The 22,526-nt window shown below is 44.1% G+C and overlaps 1 protein-coding gene across 1 annotated transcript; it reads left to right on the forward strand.

Moving 5' to 3' along the window:
• Positions 1–8,777: 8,777 nt before the first annotated feature.
• On the forward strand, positions 8,778–16,366 carry LOC115665761 (uncharacterized). Its single transcript, XM_056307475.1, has 3 exons — positions 8,778–8,799; positions 8,981–9,523; positions 16,095–16,366. Exons 1-3 carry the CDS (start codon positions 8,778–8,780, stop codon positions 16,364–16,366), a joined length of 837 nt encoding a protein of 278 aa, XP_056163450.1.
• The last annotated feature ends 6,160 nt before the right edge of the window (positions 16,367–22,526 follow it).

The raw sequence follows: 22,526 nt of genomic DNA on the forward strand, positions 1-22,526 counted from the left end.
TTTGTATTTAAAAAATTATTCAAAATAACCATCAAGATTAAGATATTATCACATTTAAACTAGGAAATAAACCAAGTTACCTCCTAAATTTTATCAGAAAATTATCATAATCATCTAGAATTTACTTAAATATCCAACCTATCCAAACTATCCTAACTTAACAAGGAAATCTTACCTAGCATTCATTCTAACTTATTCTATCTCTATCAAAAATCTATCCGAATCTATTAAGAAAGGTTGTCTAGAATTTATCTAACATGCAAGATTGTCTAAAAATCTAATCTAATCTTATCTAATATATTTTTTGACTTATCGATTAGGAACATAATCAAAAGAAATCAAATCAAACATAGAAAAAAGATAAAATCAAATAAACTAAATATAGCATCCGCATTCAATCCATTCAAATATTTTTTGGTGGAATTTGGATTGGGCGATTTTCCTTGCAGTCAGGAATCGTATCCGACGGATTATGGACAGGATTGGCTAATTTTTCCATGAGGTTAGGAATCATATCTCAAAATTAGAGATCAAATTGCCAACCTATACATGTTATTGAATTAGGAAATTTTCCTAACTTGAGGTGATAAAAAAAAATCTCACAAATATTGCACATCACTCAAATATTCCGATTATATAAGATATGAATCAAATTAGATAACAAACTATTTGAAAATCAATTTGGATAATATTCTTACATAATTACGCTGAACCTGCCAAAGAAAAAAAAGCAACATAATAAATAATACAAGCGAAGATCTTGAAATTATGCATACTATATATCGATCATCATTAATTATTATTAACAAATAATAGTTTCACAAGATCTCATAACCTACAAATAAGACCTTTTCTTTTTTATATTAATAGTATATATCACACTCATATACACTAGAATTAGTACCATTGGAGCATGTGTAAGTGTCTCATGGTTGACCATTGATGGTATAGGCAACGGACAAGTCTGGATCGCCACCGGATGCAAGAGCCTCGTCGATTATGGCCTTTGTTTCTCTTGTCTACCATTCAGCTGCATGTCAAATTATAATTTTGTTAAGAAAAACAATACAAGTTGTTTTTTGTGTGTGCAAGTGAAAAACTTATTTATGTCATTTAAGTTAGTGTAAAGTAAAATACCGATCACGATTGTGTGTTGTTCGTCAAACTTGTAAGGGTACATTTTTCCGTAGGTGGGCAAAATGATGAGAGGACCGTGGATAGTAGCACGTGACCAGTCGATGTGAGCGTGCCACCACATCGTGCCTTCTTCCTCGGTGAGTACGATTTTTTGAAGAAAGCTCGTGATACAGAATCTATTAGTGGTGCGTTTCTGGACCGATTGGACAGGTAGAAGTCCAAAAGGAAGGCGAAATGGTGATGCGACTAGAACCGGCGGACCCGGTCGACGACATCGGATCTTTTTTTATGAAATAATTTAAAAAGGCAGTTTCCTAATTTTGATGTTTTACACTTTCCAATTTTAGTAGGGTTATAATTTAAAAAAAAGGCAGTTTCCTAATTTTGATGTTTTACGCTTTCCAATTTTAGTAGGGTTATGTTATAGGTATATAAGCTTGTTTAAGGGTTTGTTTTGACATTCAGAACATTATTATCAATATTGAATTTCGAGATTACTCTCTCTAAGCAAGGTTTTGCTTGAATTATTCGCTGAACGCTGCGTCAGGTGGTATCAGAGCCTATGGCGACTGGCGGTGGTCTTCGTGATGATGCTCAGGAGACTGGAGCCTAACCCTTGGGACGATGCGCTGCAACGTTTGGAGCAGCGTTTAATGGAACGCTTGGATCAACGATTCGATCAAAGTCTTCGTCGTTTCGAAGAACGATTTGACGAGTTAACAGAATGATTTGAAGGTCTCGGCGCTGATGTGAACCGGAATCGGCGGAACGACAGAAGGCCGGGTGCAAATCTTGCTCGCAGAGACGGAGGGACAGCAGGTGGCCAGATATCTTGATGGTTTGAAACCCTTCATTCGAGATAAAATTGGAGTACATTTTCTGTGAAATTTAACTGAAGCCAAGAATATGGCGATGAAGGCAGAATTGATGCAGCAAGACAGGGGAAGAAGAGGCTACGAAAATTATCGAGGTAGCAGTTCGAGCAGTTCAGTAGAGAAGAGCAGTTTCAATAATCGCTTTAACGCAGAGCGAAATTAGGAAGATAAGGCAGTAGAAAAGCGCCCTATGAACGAGCTGAGGGATAAGGGAACGCAAGCACAGAAAACTGCGAACCCTAACCCTTATACTAAACCAGCCGCGATAAAGTGTTACAGGTGTAATCAGCCTGGGCACCGTTCTAATGAATGCCCTCAGAGAAAGACCGTAAACGTAGCAGCGAGAGAAGAGGAGGAAGATGGATATTGCTGTGCACCGAATGGTGAGGACGATGATTTTGAAGATGAAGAAGAGGAGCAAGTAAACTGTGTGGTGCGTAGAATGATATTGGCCCCAAAATAGGAAGATGATTCGCAGCGCCATCAGTTATTCCGAACTAGGTGCACCATTCTGGGAAAGATCTTTGCTGTGGTTATTGATAGTGGAAGCATGGAGAATATCATTGGGAAGGAGGCAGTGAAGAAATTGGAAATACCCATGGAAAAGCATCATAATCCCTATACGTTAGGATGGATTAAATCTGGAGCGGAAAGCATTCATATGACTGAACGATGCAAAATTCCATTTTTCATTGGAAAATATCATGATGAGCTGTATTGTGATGTAGTAGATATGGATGCATGTCATGTGTTATTTGGGAGACCGTGGCAATTTGATGTAGATGCTCAGCATTCGAGAAGAAGCAATCAATATAATCTTGTGAAGGATGGAGTGAAGTATACGTTACTGCTGCTGAAGAACAAAGGAAAACAAGCTGCTGAAAATAATTTCCTTACCCTTACGAGGAAATTTGAAGCTGAGGTTAAGGAGACCCGACAGATTCACGTGCTAGTCGTGAAACAAGCAATTGAGACTGAGGCTGAATTATAAGTGGAGGAGCAGCCTGAAGCAATCAGGCCTTTATTGAAGGAATTTAGCGAACTGATGCCTGAAGAGATTCCAGATGGGTTGCCGCCTATGCGCGATATTCAGCACCATATAGACTTAATTCCTGGTGCTAGTCTGCCTAATTTACCGCACTACAGAATGAGTCTTAAAGAGAGCGAGATTCTGAAAGAAAAGGTGGAGGAGTTATTGCGAAAGGGGCACATTCAGAATAGCATGAGCCCATGTGCTGTTCCGGCCTTGTTGACTCCTAAGAAAGATGGGAGTTGGCGGATGTGTGTAGATAGCAGGGCCATTAATAAAATAACCGTGGGTTACAAATTTCCAATTCCGAGATTGGATGACATGCTGGATCGGTTGCACAGTGCTAAGTGGTTCTCGAAGCTAGATTTGAAGAATGGATGCTGTTGACACCTATTTTTAATTTGCCCAAAAATTAATTGCACAAAATTTAGGAGTTAATTTTCTTTAATTCCTAAAACAAAAATATTTCTATTTAAATGCATTGCATATAGAAATTAGGTACATTTTATATTAATAGGGTCTATTAGAATGTTTTAAAAAAATTCAAAAAAAAAAATAGAGTCGAGCCGGGTCGGCGCCGGGCCAACCCGGCCCTTTTCTTTTTTCCTTTTCTTCCCCGCATGGGCCCAGCCCACTTTTTTTTTTCTTTCCTTTCCCTCTTCCTGCAGGAGTTGGGCCCGGCCCGGTCCAGCTCCTTCTTCTCCACCTCCCCCAGTTAAGCCTCCCCTCTCTCTCCTCTGTTTTCCTCTGTCCCGACCCCCACTGTAGGAGCACGAAATACCCGCTCCACCGCGCAAAATTGGCCACGAAAGTCATGGTCGGTGCAGATCGTTTGATGGAGCAGAGGGTGGCGTCATCGTCGTCGGCTATACAGAGGTCAGCGAGAGGAGAGAGAGAGAGGTCGGTTGGTTCGGTTTTGAGAGAAAAAAAACACAGAGAGAGCGTAAGAGTGTGAGCCGAGAGAGAAAAGGAGCTTCCGGCGGCCACCGCGCCACAGCTTCAGCCATCCATCCCCGCTGCCGAGCCGACGGCGGCGACACAGAGAGAGACAGAGAGCCTCGGTTGGCCTTGGGAAGAGAAAAACAGAGCAAAAGAACAGAGAGAGAAATAGAGAGAAAGAGAGCAAAGGTGAGACCGAACACTTGCGGGGGTTGAAGAAGACGCTAAGCAGCCTTCCCGACGAGCACACACTTGTCGGCGATCCCCGCCGGAGGCAGCTCCGACCGGTAAGCTTTCTCAGTCCTTAACCCCCCTGTTTTGCCCTGTTTTGAGGTGCCGGTTGGCCGGGACTCGTGTTGTTCGTTTGGCGTGAATTCCGGCCCATATCGACACCACCCATGATCCAGACCAGCCGTCTGAGGTGAGTCGTGGCTGCCGGAACTGGCCGGAGCCCTGAAATAGGTAAAAAATCCCCTGTTTCGGTCATGCATTCCACGTGTTCGACCAAATGCCCACATGAAGTCCGTTTGAGACGATCCTCGGCCGGCGATGTACAGGCTGTCCGGCGACCTTCGATCCCTTTGAGCGACTTTTTGACGGCCATTGGAAGCCGGAACAGGCCAAAGTATGGCCTGGGTCGACCGGTCAAGTTCCGACCGACGTTTAGGCTCAACGAGCCCCGGTCGGAGCTTGACCGGCGACCGCTCCGGTCCGCCGTTCGGCGAGCCGTCGCCCCCAATTTTTTCAGCTTGGAGTGCTGAGGAGACGGGGACCAATGGCCTGGCAGAACAGCTGGCGAATCGCCGGATTTCTGCCCGGCCGAGCGAAGCTCGAAAACAGAATAGGAAGAAGCCGGGTCTGTGAAGAAGAAAATCCGGGTCGGATCCGGGTCAGGCGAAGAGCCCGATCCAGTTCAGGACCCGGCTCAACGACCCGAGTTAACCCCGACCCGGTTCGGACCCTGAGATCCTACCCGGGTCAACGACTTGGTTCGGATCCGTTGACCAGGGTCGGATCGCCACGGAGTGACAACCGAAGTTGTCATGGACCGAATGAACTTGCACGTGACTCGATTTATTATCAGTCACGGGTCGAATATGCAAATTTCCCTAAAAGCCGCCCGTTAGTTTGAGAAATGCTCGAGTTACGTTAAATAAAATTCGATTATTAATTAGAGCCCAAATTGGACATCGAAAAATTGAGAATTCACAATGGGACGTTAAGACGACGTTGTGGTTGGAACGTACAGCTTTGGATTTTCTCGGATCCTTCAGAAAAATTCAATTTCGGCAAGAAAATGGAAAAGTGACCGTTTTACCCCTAGGAATTTGGTAATGGCAAGCTTTAAGAGGGAAGGGCATTTTGGTCATTTTGCCCTAATTTTTGAGTTGGACAATTTTGCCCTTGAACTTTTTTGAGAAATTCCCAAATGGCCCTTGGATATTTTGGAAAAGATTCGATCTCGGCCGTCGATTCCAAGATAAGATCGAATCTCGGCCGTTGATTAAAAAGATTAGAGAGGGGCAAGATGGTAATTTGCCAAAATTGGTCAAAATTGGACTATTTAGACCAAGACCCATTCTCTCTCTCCTCATGATCTCTCTCTCAAACTCTCGGCTCTCTCTCTCTCTCTTCCCCTCCCTCACCGTGAGCTCTCCCTCTCTCCCTTGGCTGCTCATCGCCGCCGCCGGCCACTGCCCGTCGTCGCCGCACCGCTTCACCGCTTTCACGCCACCGCCACCACCGTCCTCTCTCTCTCTATCTCTCTCTTGGCTCACCCTTTCTCTCCCTTGGCCGTGGACAGCCGGCCCAAGCCGAGCAAGCCGCCACTGTCGCCGTGCGCCGATCGCCACCGCCGAGCCGCGCCCGATCGCCACCGCCGAGCCGCGCCCGATCGCCAACGCCGAGCCGCGCCCGATCGCCACCGCCGAGCCGCGCCCGATCGCCACCGCCGAGCCGCGCCCGATCGCCACCACCGCCGCGCCGCCGCTCGCCGCCGTTCACCGTTAACCGCCGCCTGTTTTTCGCTCGAGTCGAGTCAGTCTAGAGTCTCGATAAGTCGCGCCCTAAACTTTATTTAGGACTTCGGATATCGACGGACAAAATTGAGGTGGAATCGGGTTAAAATAGACAAGGATTAGTAGGGTTTTAGGGGCGGATTTGATTAGCGGGCCTAAGGAATGAATTTGGGGAAATTTTGGTGGAAATTTAGAGGCCGAGTATATGCTGAATTTGTTGGTTTGAATGCTGGAAAATGCGGTTCGGTATGTAAATTAGGTATTTAGATCCGGCGACCAATTGTGGGAAAATGTCGTGAAGAGACGGAACTGATTTGCCGTGGTTTTGATATGAAAAAAATGCCAATTTGTATGTTGGTTGTGCGTTTGAACTGTGGTGATGAAATTGGGTGCATTGGTGTGCAATTGATTGATTGAAATATGCTTGATTATGTGCACGCCCGGGCTGAATTGAATTAATTGTCAATCGGCCATGTTGAATGCTTAATAAGCATGAGAATGTGTGTGAATTGGTGCGTGCACGGGCTACGCGTGATTGGCCAATTTATTGGCAAGTGAGTGTGGAGCATGTGTATGAGTGAGAAATTGTGTGGTATGGTATGTGTGATTGTGGAAATCCCTGAGGCGGTACCATTACGCGGGGAATTGATCCGTCCTGAGGCGGTACGACTACGCGGGACGATGCCCGGTATTACCGGAGGACGGCCAACCTGAGGCGGTACCATTACGCGGGTTGTGTCGTAGGTGGTGGGTGTTGAGCCTGAGGTGGTACCACTACGCGGGTAATATACACGGCCTGAGGCCGTACCATTACGCGGGTCACTGGCGAGTGGTGTGGAAAAGATGTGATGAGATCGGAATGAATGCATGAAACGTAATTAGAACATGCATGTGAGTGGAATGATGTTATTATGGCTAACGTGCAGGTTGCACGCTGGAAAGGCCTAGGTAAGTATTGATTGTGTGCCTGCGATGTAATAGCTGAGTGTGGTTGTTTGTCTTGATTGTCTGGAGGTACATAATAGCCTAGGTGGGGTTTAGGGTGTGTGCTTACTGAGATGTATTTTCATGGTTGTTTCAACCAAACAATTTCAGAACCCCGGCCTGAACAATGAATCCGCCGCCGCCGTTGCCACCAGAGCGTTTTGGGTTACCAGTGCACATCGACCACAATGTACTAGAGTTTCCGATCGATGAAAATATGACCTGGATAAAGCATACCTTAGTAGTTTGGGTAGATATAGGGTTACCCCTTTTGCAGGCCCACACATACACCGCCTGGTTCTTCAGGTACGGGATAGACGAGTTTGGACCCGTCCGCGGATTTGACGTCCCCTTTGATGGAGTTGGGAACTGGGACCCGTTTGCTATACCTCCTCCGGATGGCGAGTTGACTAGTGTGGAGACTAGTCTAGCGCAGTCAGGACTACAGTCGGCGCTCGCAGCACCTGAGTCTTTCTGGGGCAGAGCAAGAACCAAAGCCCGAAGGATCGCAAGCGGGGTACGATCCGATGGATGTGGATCTTGAGCCGATCCCAGAGGAAGAACCAGAAGAGGAGGAACCCGAGACGGAACCTGAGGAGGAGCCTGCTGAGCCAGAAGAAGAACCGGTGTACATTCCACCGTATGAACAGTGGATTGACCCCGATTTTGTGCCAAAGTACGGGTCTGATGAGGAGTTCGACTCAAAGGAGCAGATAGAAGTCCCAGCGGAGTCGAGTGGCATCAATAACCCGATTGAGATAGGAGCCGAACCGGAGTCCTCGTAGGAGCCGACAGTCCAGGGGGATTTGGACTCAGAGGGCGAAGAATCAGATTCATAGTGGACGCCTAGTAGATGGCGTAGGGATTTGGTTTAAGGGTTGATAAGAGATAGTTTTGAGGAGTTCCATTTTTGGTGATAGAATGTCCAGGCTATCGATCCTTTTGATGTCGGTGGTTTATAGTACAGCGTGCATATGTATATGGTGGCTTGTAAATGGTGAATATTATATAAGTTTGAATGAAGAACGAGTATGTTTATTCTCCCTGTTTACACCAGTTTTATTATTGTCTGGATAATTGAGGTTTCCGCCGATCGTTTTAAATCTCTGAAAAGATAATAATTGGGTCGGCGATACCCTGGGACATCGCATCAATTGACCAGAGTGGTGTTACGCGTGCTCGACGGGGTTCGGGGCGTGACATTCGAGTTGAATTGGTATCAGAGTGAGGTTAGCTCGATCTAAACTGGTCGGAGTTTGGAGTGATAAGGAGCAGAGACCCTGGGGTAGTGATTTGGGGAGACCTTAGCAAGTCATAGGGCGAAATAAGCTACACGTGCCTCCAGATTGTTTGTTGTAATTGGTTGAGTGAATTGATTGTTGTGATGACTGAAATGCAGGTGCGTCTGGACCTGAGGTAAGTGTTCAGACTTTATTGATTGTGGCCTCGTGACTGTAATGATTGATTACCTGCTGAGTGAATTCTTGCGTTAATTCACTGCCTAGGACTAGACTGATCTAGTTCGCCTAGGTTACTGATTCCTGAGTGGAACTATAGCAGGTAGGAGAGTGGTAGGAAGCTGAAATAATGAGCAGCGAAGGAAGAAGTGTAGGAAGAGTCCCAAGAAGGGGCGCAGGAAGAGGAACAAGAGGTGGAGGTCGTGCTCGAGCTAGAGCTGTAGAGGACCTCGGTATGGGTGCTAGAGCGGTAGAAAACCCTGGAGTTGATGCTGGAGCTGCAGTGGACCCCAGAGTTGATGTTAGACCTGCAGAGGATCCTAGAATGGAAGCGGTCATGAGGACCCTAGAACAGATTGGTAATTTAATAGGACAGCAGACTCAGGAACGAGCTGCTACGAATGCCCAAGCTGCTGAGGCCACTGCTGCTAATAATAATAATGGGAATCAAGGGCAGGGGCAAGTGAATGTGAATAGACAAATGCACCAATTGGTCGAGCAGTTTATGAAGCTAAAATCACCTAAGTTTTACTGGAAAAGGTAACCCCGAGGCTGCACCACGATGGGTAGAGGAACTCGAGAAAGCCTTTGAGGTATTAGGGTGCACCGATAATGAGAAAGTAATCCTGGCAGTATATCAATTACGCGACAATGCGAATGACTGGTGGAAGGCCACTTGGGATAGAGTGTTTCCCGAAGGTACCGCCCAGACTTGGGTTGCGTTCACCGAAAGTTTTTATGGAAAGTATTTCTCGGAGAGCGCTAGGGAAAGAAAGCTAGCAGAGTTTATGAGACTCCGCCAAAGTCAAATGACGGTGGATCAGTATGAGGCGGAATTTGCTAGATTGTCTAAATTTGCGTCGAGAATGGTAGAGCATCCCGAGCATAAGGCGCGAAGGTTTCAGGATGGATTGAAAGCTGACATTCGTAGACAGTTGATACTGGTGAATCTGAGGACTTATGAGGACATATATGATAGGGCTCAGGCTCTTGAGAGGGACCAGGTAGACAGGGCAGCCGCATCTGGGTCGAGGTTTGTCCAGGATAGGGACAATCGTAATCTCGGGAAGAGGCCAATGTCGGGTAATAGACGTTTTGTCCCTCATATTAGAAGAAAAATAGGGAAGCCGGCCCGAAATCAGAATGGTCCATGTCGGTTATATGGGGAAAGGCATGGAAATGGACATTGTCCAACTCGGGGCAGAGCATGTTTTGGGTGTGGTGGATTTGGTCATCACGTAAGGTATTGCCCCAATCTCAGGCAAAATAGATCGCCTGCGTTGCCGCCACCCAGGAATGGGAATCAGACTGGAGCGGCCCAGACAGCTAATCAGAATAGGCCACAGGCGCAAGGACGAGTGTACGCCATGGCCAGGAGAGAAACTGAGAACGCGCCAGGGGTTGTCACAGGTACGGTTTCTCTGTGCAACCATGCTGCGTATGCTTTATTTGACCCTGTGGCGTCACATTCTTTCATATCTGAGCAATTTGTTGAGTTGATTGGTTTAGAACCGCAGTCGCTTGATGTTGTGTTATGTGTGACAACTCTCTTGAATGACAAGATGCTAGTTTTATTGGGGTGTCCAAATTGTAAGATTGTGATTGGGGATAGGGAGGAAATGATTGATTTAGCGGTTATAACCATGTATGATTTCAATATGATAGTGGGTTTGGACTGGCTGTCTAAGCAGAGGGCCGTAATGGATTGCAATAGCATGGTGATCCAATTTAATCCGGTTGGACATCCGGAATTTAAATTTGTGGGAAGTCGAGGAGGACCCTCGATTCCATGGGTTTCGTCGCTAGAAATGACGAAGTTGTTGAGTGAAGGGTGTCAAGGATTTCTAGCGGCTGAAGAGCCGAGGCTAGATGATATAGCTGTGGTGTGCGAATATCCCGATGTGTTTCCTCAGGAATTGCCGGGATTGCCACCAGAAAGAGAAGTAGAATTTGTAATCGAGTTGGCACCTGGAACTGAGCTAATCTCGAAGGCGCCTTATAGAATGTCGCTGTCTGAGTTAAATGAATTAAAGGTACAAATGCAAGAATTGTTAGACAAGGGATTTATTCGTCCGAGTGCGTCCCCGTGGGGAGCGCCGGTTTTATTTGTGAGAATGAAAGATGGATCGTTGAGGTTATGTATAGATTATAGGCAGCTAAATCAGGTGACGATCAAAAATAAATATCCTTTGCCGAGGATTGATGATTTGTTTGATCAATTACAAGGGGCTTCGGTGTTTTCTAAAATTGATTTGAGAACAGGATATCATCAGTTGAGGATTAAGAAGGAGGATATACCAAAGACGGCATTTAAGACGAGATACGGACATTATGAATTTACGGTAATGCTGTTCGGATTGACGAACGCTCCTGCTACCTTTATGGACCTAATGAATCGGGTATTTAAGGAGTTCTTAGATCAATTCGTGATCGTTTTTATAGACGACATATTGGTGTACTCGAAGAGCCTAGAGGAGCATGAATTTCACTTGAGTAAGGTGTTGCAAACCTTAAGAGAGAACGCACTGTATGCTAACTTTAGCAAGTGCGAATTCTGGCTCAATCGAGTAGCATTTCTCGATCATGTGATCTCTAGGGAAGGAATCTCGGTAGATCCAGCGAAGATTGAGGTTGTGATGAAGTGGCCGAGACCGACGACGGTAACAGAGGTTCGAAGTTTTCTAGGTTTGGTTGGATATTATCGTCGCTTCGTTGAAGGGTTTTCAGCAATAGCAACGCCGTTGACACATTTATTGAAAAAGGAAACGAGATTTGAATGGACCGACAAATGTGAGAGGAGTTTTCAGGAATTGAAACATAGATTAACAACGGCACCGGTATTGACTATTCCATCAGGACCCGGAAGATATGAAATTTATAGCGATGCGTCGTTGAAAGGATTGGGGTGTGTACTCATGCAAAATGGACAAGTAGTGGCCTACGCGTCTAGACAGTTAAGACCGCATGAGTTGAATTATACAACGCATAACTTGGAATTAGCCGCAATAGTATTCGCCCTGAAGATTTGGCAACACTATTTATGCGGAGAGAAATTTCAGATCTATACCGACCATCAGAGCCTCAAATATTTGTTTTCTCAAAAGGAGTTAAACATGAGGCAGCGTCGGTGGATGGAGTTGTTAAAGGATTATGATTGTGATATTCTATATCATCCCGGGAAGGCTAACCGGGTAGCCGATGCATTGAGTTGGAAGTCGAGCATCGCGCATTTAATAGTCAAGGAATGGACATTGCTAGAAAAAGTGCGAGACTCGGAGTTTAGATTCGAAGTAAGTCAAGTCTCGAGCTTGCTGGCTACGCTTAGGATTGAATCGGAGATCCAGGCTAAGATTAAGATGTTACGGTCTACGGATCAAGAAATCCAAAGGATTTCAGAGATGGAGGCGGCCAAGAGAAAGCCGGACTTCCAGATATCCGAAGACGGGATACTGAAGTTCCGTGGATGATTATGTCTGCCCGATGATGCGGAGCTTAAGGAAGAGATTTTGTCAGAAGTGCATCGTAGCAGTTATAGTATCCACCTAGGTAGTACCAAAATGTATCAGAATTTGAGGCAGTACTATTGGTGGAACGGTATGAAAGTGGATATAGCCAGACATGTAGCCAAATGTCTGACGTGCCAGCAAGTGAAGGCACAACATTGCAAGCCTGGAGGATTGTTGCGACTGTTGGAAATCCCAGAATGGAAATGGGAGTATGTAACTATGGATTTTGTGTCGGGATTACCAAGGAGCCAAAGAGGTCATGATATTATTTGGGTGATTGTCGACAGATTGACCAAGTCGGCATACTTTTTGGCGGTGCGAAAGGATTTCGCATTAGATCGGTATGCTGAGTTATATGTGCAGCAGATAGTTCGATTGCATGGGGTACCAGTAACTATTACCTCATATCGTGATTCTAGGTTTACCGCCAGTTTTTGGAAAAGTCTGCAGACGACATTAGGATCCAAGCTGCAGTTTAGTACAGCTTACCACCCTCAGACGGATGGCCAGTCTGAGAGAACGATTCAGACTTTAGAGGATATGCTTAGGGCATGTGTGTTAGATTTTCAGGGTAAGTGGGAAGAACAATTGCCCTTAGCAGAATTTGCATATAACAATAGTTTTCAGCAGAGCATCGGAATGGCGCCCTTTGAAGCGCTATATGGCAGGGCTTGTAGGACGCCCGTGTGTTGGGACGAAGTAGGAGAAAGGAGTATAACCGGGCCAGAGTTAGTTCAACAGTCAATTGAGGCTGTTAAAGTGATTCGTGAAAGGCTGAAAACAGCTCAAAGCCGTCAAAAGAGTTATGCAGACAGAAGGCGAAGACCTTTGGAGTTTCAAGTAGGGGATCACGTATTTCTTAAGGTATCGCCCATGAGAGGACTATCCAGATTTGGTAAGAAAGGCAAGTTAAGTCCGAGGTACGTGGGACCTTTTGAGATTTTAGAAAGAATTGGGGATTTAGCGTATCGCCTTGCACTTCCACCGAATTTGTCGCAAGTGCATAATGTGTTCCACGTATCGATGTTGAAGAAATATGAACCGGACCCAACTCATGTGTTAAATTATGAGGAGATAGAAGTTGACGACAAGGTGTCGTATACCGAAAGACCAATAAGGATTGAGGATCGGAAAGAGCGAGTTTTGAGGAACAAGACGATCCTGATGGTCAAGGTTGTATTGGAGCATCATGGGACTGAAGGCGCGACTTGGGAAAGTGAAGAGATAATGCAACGTCAATACCCCCAATTGTTTGAATAGTAGTGGGATTTGTAAATTTCGAGGACGAAATTTTTGTAAGGGGGGAAGAGTTGTGACAGCCTAAAATTTGCCTATTTGGGATTTATGAAATGCTTGGTTTTATGAATGTACTCGTAGTCAGTTCTCGCCCGGAACTGATCATTCCTGGGATACTAACCAATAGGGAAAGGCTAATTAGGGATTTAAATTCGTGTGACTAAAGAAAATTCGATCGTGAATTGATTTTCAACCATAAAATCGTCGATGTGACATTTTGAGCCACTGTAGGCCGATCCAAGGATAGCCAGGGGTTAGTCCGCCATTGTCATAGTAGTGGATCGCGGGTGATTCCGCTGGACCACGAAATGAATTGACGAATGATCCTGAACCTATACCAAACGATCGTGCCCCTCGGATCTAGCAATCGATCCTCGCGATTAAGTGACAACCGAAGTCGTCACGGACCGAATGAACTTGCACGTGACTCGATTTATTATCAGTCACGGGTCGAATATGCGAATTTCCCTAAAAGCCGCCTGTTAGTTTGAGAAACGCTTGAGTTACGTTAAATAAAATTTGATTATTAATTAGAGCCCAAATTGGACATCGGAAAATTGGGAATTCACAACGGGACGTTAGGACGACGTTGTGGTTGGAACGTACAGCTTTGGATTTTCTCGGATCCTTCCGAAAAATTCAATTTTGGCAAGAAAATGGAAAAGTGACCGTTTTACCCCTAGGAATTTGTTAAGGGCAAGCTTTAAGAGGGAAGGGCATTTTGGTCATTTTGCCCTAATTTTTGAGTTGGACAATTTTGCCCTTGAACTTTTTGAGAAATTCCCAAATTGCCCTTGGATATTTTGGAAAAGATTCGATCTCGGCCGTCGATTCCAAGATAAGATCGAATCTCGGCCGTTGATTAAAAAGATTAGAGAGGGGCAAGATGGTAATTTGCCAAAATTGATCAAAATTGGACTATTTAGACCAAGACCCATTCTCTCTCTCCTCATGCTCTCTCTCTCAAACTCTTGGCTCTCTCTCTCTCTCTCCCCCTCCCTCACCGTGAGCTCTCCCTCTCCCCCTTGGCCACTCATCGCCGCCGCCGGCCACTGCCCGTCGCCGCCGCCACCGCCGCACCGCTTCACAGCCCTCACGCCACCGCCACCACCGTCCTCTCTCTCTATCTCTCTCTCGGCTCACCCTTTCTCTCCCTTGGCCGTGGACAGCCGGTCCAAGCCGAGCAAGCTGCCACTGTCGCCGTGCGCCGATCGCCACCGCCGAGCCGCGCCGCCGTTCACCGTTAACCGCCACCCATTTTTCGCTCGAGCCGAGTCAGTCTAGAGTGTCGGTAAGTCGCGCTCTAAACTTTATTTAGGACTTCGGGTATCGACAGACAAAATTGAGGTGGAATCGGGTTAAATTAGACAAGGATTAGTATGGTTTTAGGGGCGGATTTGATTAGCGGGCCTAAGGAATGAATATGGGGAAATTTTGGTGGAAATTTAGAGGCCGATTATATGCTGAATTTGTTGGTTTGAATGCTGGAAAATGGGGTTCGGTATGTAAATTAAGTATTTAGATCCGGCGACTAATTGTGGGAAAATGTCGTGAAGAGACGGAACTGATTTGCCATGGTTTTGATATGAAAAAAATGCCAATTTGTATGTTGGTTGTGCGTTTGAACTGTGGTGATGAAATTGGGTGCATTGGTGTGCAATTGATTGATTGAAATATGCTTGATTATGTGCACGCCCGGGCTGAATTGAATTAATTGTCAATCGGCCATGTTGAATGCTTAATGAGCATGAGAATGTGTGTGAATTGGTGCATGCACGGGCTACGCGTGATTGGCCAATTTATTGGCAAGTGAGTGTGGAGCATGTGTATGAGCGAGAAATTGTGTGGTATGGTATGTGTGATTGTGGAAATCCCTGAGGCGGTACCATTACGTGGGGAATTGATCCGTCCTGAGGCGGTACGAATACGCGGGACGATACCCGGTATTACCGGAGGACGGCCAACCTGAGGCGATACCATTACGCGGGTTGTGTCGTAGGTGGTGGGCGTTGAGCCTGAAAGGGTACTACTACGCGGGCAAGATACACAGCCTGAGGCGGTACCATTACGCAGACCCTGGAGTATTGTGATGAGTTGGTTGCAGTGAACCTGAGGCGGTATCATTAAGCGGGTCACTGGTGAGTGATGTGAAAAAGATGTGATGAGATCGGAATGAATGCATGAAACGTAATTAGAACATGCATGTGAGTGGAATGATGTTATTATGGCTAACGTGCAGGTTGCACGATGGAAAGGCCCAGGTAAGTATTGATTGTGTGCCTGCGATGTAATAGCTGAGTGTGGTTGTTTGTCTTGATTGTCTAGAGGTACGTAATAGCCTAGGTGGGGTTTAGGGTGTGTGCTTACTGAGATGTATTCTTATGGTTGTTTCAACCAAACAATTTCAGAACCCCGGCCTGAACAATGAATCCGCTGCCGCCGTTGCCACCAGAGCGTTTTGGGTTACCAGTGCACATCGACCACAATGTAGTAGAGTTTCCGATCGATGAAAATATGACCTTGATAAAGCATACCTCAGTAGTTTGGGTAGATATAGGGTTACTCCTTTTGCAGGCCCACACATACACCGCCTGATTCTTCAGGGACAGGATAGACGAGTTTGGACCCGTCCGCGGATTTGACATCCCCTTTGATGGAGTTGGGGACTGGGACCCGTCTGCTATACCTCCTCCGGATGGCGAGTTGACTAGTATGGAGACTAAACTAGCGCAGTCAGGACTACAGCCGACGCCCGCAGCACCTGAGTCTTTCTGGGGTAGAGCAAGAACTAGAGCCCGAAGGATCGCAAGCGGGGTACGATCCGATGGATGTGGATCTTGAGCCGATCCCAGAGGAAGAACCAGAAGAAGAGGAACCCGAGGCGGAACCTGAGGAGGAGCCCGCTGAGCCAGAAGAAGAACCGGTGTACATTCCCCTGTATGAACAGTGGATTGACCCCGATTTTGTGCCAGAGTACGGGTCTGATGAGGAGTCCGACTCAGAGGAGCAGATAGAAGTCCCAGCGGAGTCGGGTGGCATCAATAACCCGATTGAGATAGGAGCCGAACCGGAGTCCTCGGAGAAGCAGACAGTCCAGGGGGATTCGGACTCAGAGGGCGAATAATCAGACTCAGAGTGGACGCCTAGTAGAGGGCGTAGGGGGTAGGTTTAGGGGTTGATAAGAGACAGTTTTGAGGAGTTCCATTTTTGGTGATAGAATGTCCAGGCTATCAATCCTTTTGATGTCGGTGGTTTATAGTACATCGTGCATATGTATATGGTGGCTTGTAAATGGTGAATATTATATAAGTTTGAATGAAGAACGAGTATGTTTATTCTCCCTGTTTATCCCAGTTTTATTATTGTCTGGGTAATTGAGGTTTCCGCTGATCGTTTTAAATCTCTGAAAAGATAATAATTGGGTCGGCGATACCCTGGGACATCGCATCAATCGACCAGAGTGGTGTTACGCGTGCTCGATGGGGTTCGGGGCGTGACAGAGAGGAAGCTGAGAATAGTTTTGCTATTTTGAAGGAGAAGTTATGTACTGTACCTGTTCTTGCTTTACCTGATTTTGATAAACTGTTTGAAGTGGACTGTGATGCTAGTGGAGTGGGTATAGGAGCTGTTTTATCTCAAGAGCGTAGGCCAGTTTGTTATTTTAGTGAGAAGCTCGGTGACGCAAGACAGAAGTGGAGCACTTATGATAAAAAATTCTATTCTGTCGTAAGGGCTTTGAAGACCTGGGAGCATTATCTGATTGGGAAAGAATTCGTCATTTATTCTATTCTGTCGTAAGGGCTTTGAAGACCTGGGAGCATTATCTGATTGGGAAAGAATTCGTTATTTATTCTGATCATGAAACTTTGAAGTATCTGGATAGTCAGAAGAGGATTAGCAAAGATATGCATGTGCGATGGTGTCAATTTTTGCAAAAATTTCCTTTCAGATTACAGCATAAGTCAGGTGTGCATAATGTTGTAGCAGATGCATTGAGTAGGAGAGCTGGCTTGTTGATTACGTTGAGCCAGGAAATTCTAGGGTTCAAGTAGCTGAAAAACTGTTATGTAGATGATGATGACTTTGGAAAAGTTTGGGAGTCATGTACTGCTGGTCAACCTGTACAAGAATTTTATATGCAGGATGGTTATCTGATGCGTGGCAATCAGCTTTGCCTTCCTCGGACATCATTACGAGAGAAGGTAATTCGCGATTTACATGATGGTGGATTAGCTGCACATCTACGTCGTGATAAAACTATTGCTGCAGTCTGGGAGCGATTTTACTGGCCCCAGTTGCGTAGAAATGTCAGCAGGTCGCCTTTTTCTGTTGTTTATACAAATGCGCTTCAGCATACTCTGGATTTGGTACAGTTGCCTAAGCAAGCGGATAAAAGTGTAGCAGCGGATCATATGGCTAAACAGATTATGGAAGTGCATCATGAAGTCAAACAGAAGCTGGAGGAAGCTAATCAGAAGTATAAAGCTGTAGCAGATAAACACAGGCGGAAGGAGATGTTTGTGAGCCGTTATCTCCAGATTCTGATTTTAACTCGAGGATGAGTTCTTTTCAAGTGGAGGAGAATGATGCGGAATCTATTAGTGGTGCATTTCTGGACCGATTGGACAGGCAGAAGTCCAAACGGAAGGCGAAACGGTGATGCGACTAGAACCGGCGGACCCGGTCGACGACATCGGATATTTTTTTATGAGTTAATTTAAAAAGGCAGTTTCCTAATTTTGATGTTTTACGCTTTCCAATTTTAGTAGGGTTATAATTTAAGTTGAGGACTGAATTAGCATCCATACAATAGGTTTAGGATTGATTGGATACGTCTCTCGAATTGTAGTGCTCACCCGGTAAGATGATCCGGTTTTGTGAGTATACTCTCCACTTGCCATTCTATATAGATAATGTGGATCCGAAAGATTATGAGGCCAGAGAACTTTAAAATGGGAATTAATGGTGTCTAAAGACTAACAAGAGGTCCTTTTTGGATGGTCGAGAGAAGGGCCTTACGAAATAGCATACTTGTCTCACATCTCCATTGTTTCCCATCTTAGACTCCTCATTGCAAAATATAGGAATGTAAAAGCAAATTTTGGTATGGTTTACGTTGTTTTTTCCAATTTGAAGCAGTGGCTTACAGTCATGGCTACTCTACCAATTCTCCGTGAGGTGTGTGTATATATATATTGTAGGGTATTACCTAGATCAAGCTGTCTCAATTCCTCCGCCAAACGTAAGCGTGCAGGAAACATCTTTGTCTGATCTTACTCGTGACACATAAACAAACAAAATCCAGATCAGAGAATATATAAAACATGTTCGAGTAGCTAATTACAGGATTTGGTTAATAAGCACACGGTCTGAGTCATTATTTGACTAGCGAATAGGGATTAGTGGGCGTTTTTTTAGGATTTGTTTGGCATGTTGCACAAGCCCTACAACTTTGTAATTTGCTTCTGCAATAGCCAGGATCTACGTAATTGGGGGACACCCATGTGGTCACCCCACCGGACAGGCCGTGGACGTTCTGAAGCAAGGGATGCTTCACCAGAACATGTCTGAAAAATTGAGCCTATTGTTGTTTAACATTGCTTAATGTACGTTAAAGATGTTCTCTCAAGAGTCCTGAAGAAAGTAACCCGAGAAACTGAAGCCATGAAGGGACAGATTCCGACAGATTCTGAAAGTTGCTCATCGTTGCATGACTTGCTTCGGGCGGCCGATTGACCAATAAAAAAGAAATTAAACGAAACTTGTGTGATTCGCATGATTAACGCTTCAACAATGAGCCTCGAGATGCCAACCTATAAATGGCCTATCTGAATAGATTTTTTACTTTTTTTTATAATCTAGGGACACAGTTGTGGAAATCTAGTTACCTAGAGTTTCATGGAATATCCTGCAAGCCCCAATTAGATTCAGACTTATGACTTGTATAGAAGGATTGTGGCCTAGAGCAGTTTTGCACGCAATTTGTGGGATTCGAACAAGCGACCTTCTAGTCCCTAACTGAAAATCTTCCAACGCCCCAATCAACTAAAAATCGTCTAGTTTTTACTTTTGGCTTTTTGCTTGATCTTTGCACAACATCAACATGATGTAGCTAGCAGGTATCACCTAGAGGAGAGTGAATAGGTGATTCAAGTGAATTTGTAGAATTTAAAGCGGAAATGACTTTATAATCAGTAAAGTCTGAACAATAATCAGATTTTGAATGTTCTAGTGCGCAGTGTAAATAATATAATGGGAGATTAGAGATGAAGAGAACTGCACACAAGAAATTATAGTAGTTCGGCTTAGATTAAGTTTACGTCCACTCTCCCACGCTGACAGCCTACTGGCTGGATTCCACTATATGATCAAAGGGATTACAAGATTTGACTGATATCACTCGGTGAATGATAGAATTCTCTATCTCACACAATCACTTTTACAGAAAATCCCTCAAAATCTCAGTATTTAGCTCAAGAAATACAAGTAATAGAATCAGAATGTACTCAAACTTTGGACTTGTTGATTCTCGATTTCGTTCTATTCGTTCTGCTCCTCATTGATCTCCTTTTATACTCCTCCACTTCCAAACTAGCCATTGGACAGTCTTCAGAGGATCATCTTCCAATCTTCACCTTGGACAGATTTGTATAAAATGGATTGAGTAGCCGTTGGTTGACAAAATCCGAATCCCATTGAATCTGGTCGCCCATACAATCAGAATCCCGGTTTCCATAAGTAGAGTTTTATCCATTGTGATATATACTTGTCATAATGTTTGATTGTCAATCAATTAGGCTTAGATTGAGTCAATCAAAACTTTCCTTTTGTGAAATCCACGCCAGATCACTAGCTGTTATGTTTCGTTCTAAATAAATTCTGAGTCTGAAGAATTTCTAGTTCTTACTTTACATTCAGAAACTAAGTCAGCGTAGGTCTTCAGTAAAGTCTGAGTCCTTCAAAATTAGAGTCTGAAGATCTCTGACATCTTAATATGAAGTCTGAGTTTCTATCTTAGTAGGGTCTGAACTTCTCGTTCTGAAACTCGTTAAGTCTGAAGTTTTCGTTTTGAAACTTGTAGAGTCTGAACTTTTCCTTCTGTACCTCGTAAAATCTAAGCGTCCAGAAAGTTAATTTCTCTTGAAGTATTAAAGTTGCCACTTTCAGAATATATTTACCTAGATCAAAATACTTCAGAGTACATATCAGATTTACAAGATTAACATGGATAGTTTTGTCAACTATAAAATTAGGAAGTTTCCTCAACAATGTCCCCCTTTTTATGGTGACAAAACTTCCATGCAGATTAAAAGATTTGATAATATTTGAGAATAAAATGAACATTAAATAACTATTGAGCGCATAAGGCACAGATAAATGTAAGTGCAAATTGTAAAATCTGTGTCCTTTTCTTTTCTTCAAGTCCGTCCAATAACCTGCATTACGTCTGCATACCAGATAATAATGATAATATGCATCCTGTAATATATGTTCTGCAATATATGCAATATATTATCCCCCTTTTTGTCAGCAGCAAAAAAATAGATAATGGAAGATTAATACTGAATAACCAAGTCAGTTACATAAATCAAGCCTAAGAGAAAGTAATAGTTCAAAATAAACATCGAAAAGCAAAGTTTTAATCGAAGGGAGATGAAGCAGGCTATTTTTTGGAAGGTGTGCGAACGAGTTGAAAATTTTTAAGGATTTGAACAGTTTCCTCGATTCTGAGAGAACATTGACCAACAGCTTGCTCCAGATTAGTTGAACATTGAGCAATGGCCTTTTCAAGATCTACTTTGTCTTGTTCTGCTTGAAGACAAAGATTTTTACTATGTTCTTCAATAATGGTCTTAAGATTCTTCATATCTTCTTCGAGAACTGACTGTTTGTCTTTAATTTCTAGCAGAAGTTGAAGTATGGTCCTGTCCTCTGAGGGTTGTCCCTGGACATGTTCAGATGCAAAGTGTTCAAACTCACCTTCTCTTGCAATCGAAATCTCCCCTTGAGTATCTGCATATTCTGCAGCAACATTCTCTGATATTACTTATTCAGGGTGTTGTTGTGGAGATGGACCTTCTTCTATCACCATAGGAATTGTGCTGTGTTCCTGTTGTTTTGAACTTGATTCCTCTAGTGCTAGTTCTGAAACCTCTTCAGTAGGTTCTGAAACTTTATGAGTAGGTTCTGAAGACCCTTGTTCTTTCTCAACATGTTCTTGACCAACAGTCAGTCCTATATCAAGACTTTCTTTTGCATCCTCTTCATCTCTGAGGAGGAGTCTTCTTCGCTTTCTATACACTTGTAGAGGATTTGTTGGGATAGTTTGTTCCCTTGCTTTCTCCTTTCCTTTGCTTCTTTCTTCTTTCTCTCTTTCTTCTCTCCTTTTAACAGATAGTGCTTCTGACTTATCTCCAAAATTGCCTTTGGCTCTGCTTCCTGGAATCTCTCTATCCTTTCTGATAGCAAATTGCTTGAAGTTCATCTTAGCCAACATCCTTTCCCCAACAAACATTAAAGGAACAAAAGTCTTACACAAATTATCAGGAACAGTAATGTTAAGATAGACAAAAATCCTACTGATTAATGCACCATAAGGGAGTTGACCCTTGTCCTTTAGTAGAGTTCTGTACATGTGATGGATGATAATATGAGGAAGAGAAAATGGAACTTCATTCAAAATTGCCCAAATAAGCTTGACTTCAAATTTAGAAAAATCTATCTTGGATGATGCTTTGGGCCGCAAGCAGTTAATGATGATCTTATGTAAGATCACTGTCTTCTGTGTTAGATCAGGATAAGTAATGAACCGTTTTGATCTTTTGGAAAAGTTTGGATTTTCTGAGGCTGCTTTGGAAGCTTCTTCTGCACTAACCTCAATAGAAAAAAACTGACTGTGTTTAACTCCAATAATAGCAGCCAATTAATCAGCCTTCAGATTATACTCCTTATCACCAATAGTAAATTGAATCCAATCAGGAGACAGAATAGATAAATTGGAGTAGAAGTATATAGTCAGTTCAGCATACATGTGTGCAGACTAAAGGCAGAATTCAGTCATTCCCAAACTGTCAAAATGATGTTTGACGAAAATGCCAGTCTTTTCTAGAAATTGAAAATCAACACTTCTGTGATTCATGATCCTCTTGATAGCAAGATTTTGTAAAACTCACTGTGCAGTCGATTCCTAAAGAGACTTCCTTTTCCCTTAATGCTAGAAGCAATTCCCATCTTCTTCTCAAAATTATTAACAAGCCTGACATCATCATCTTCTTCTTTTATTT

Source organism: Syzygium oleosum, unplaced genomic scaffold (genome assembly GCF_021117445.2).
Source record: "Syzygium oleosum isolate NSW1041296 unplaced genomic scaffold, Sole_v2.1 Sole_v2.54, whole genome shotgun sequence".
Lineage (NCBI taxonomy): Eukaryota > Viridiplantae > Streptophyta > Magnoliopsida > Myrtales > Myrtaceae > Syzygium > Syzygium oleosum.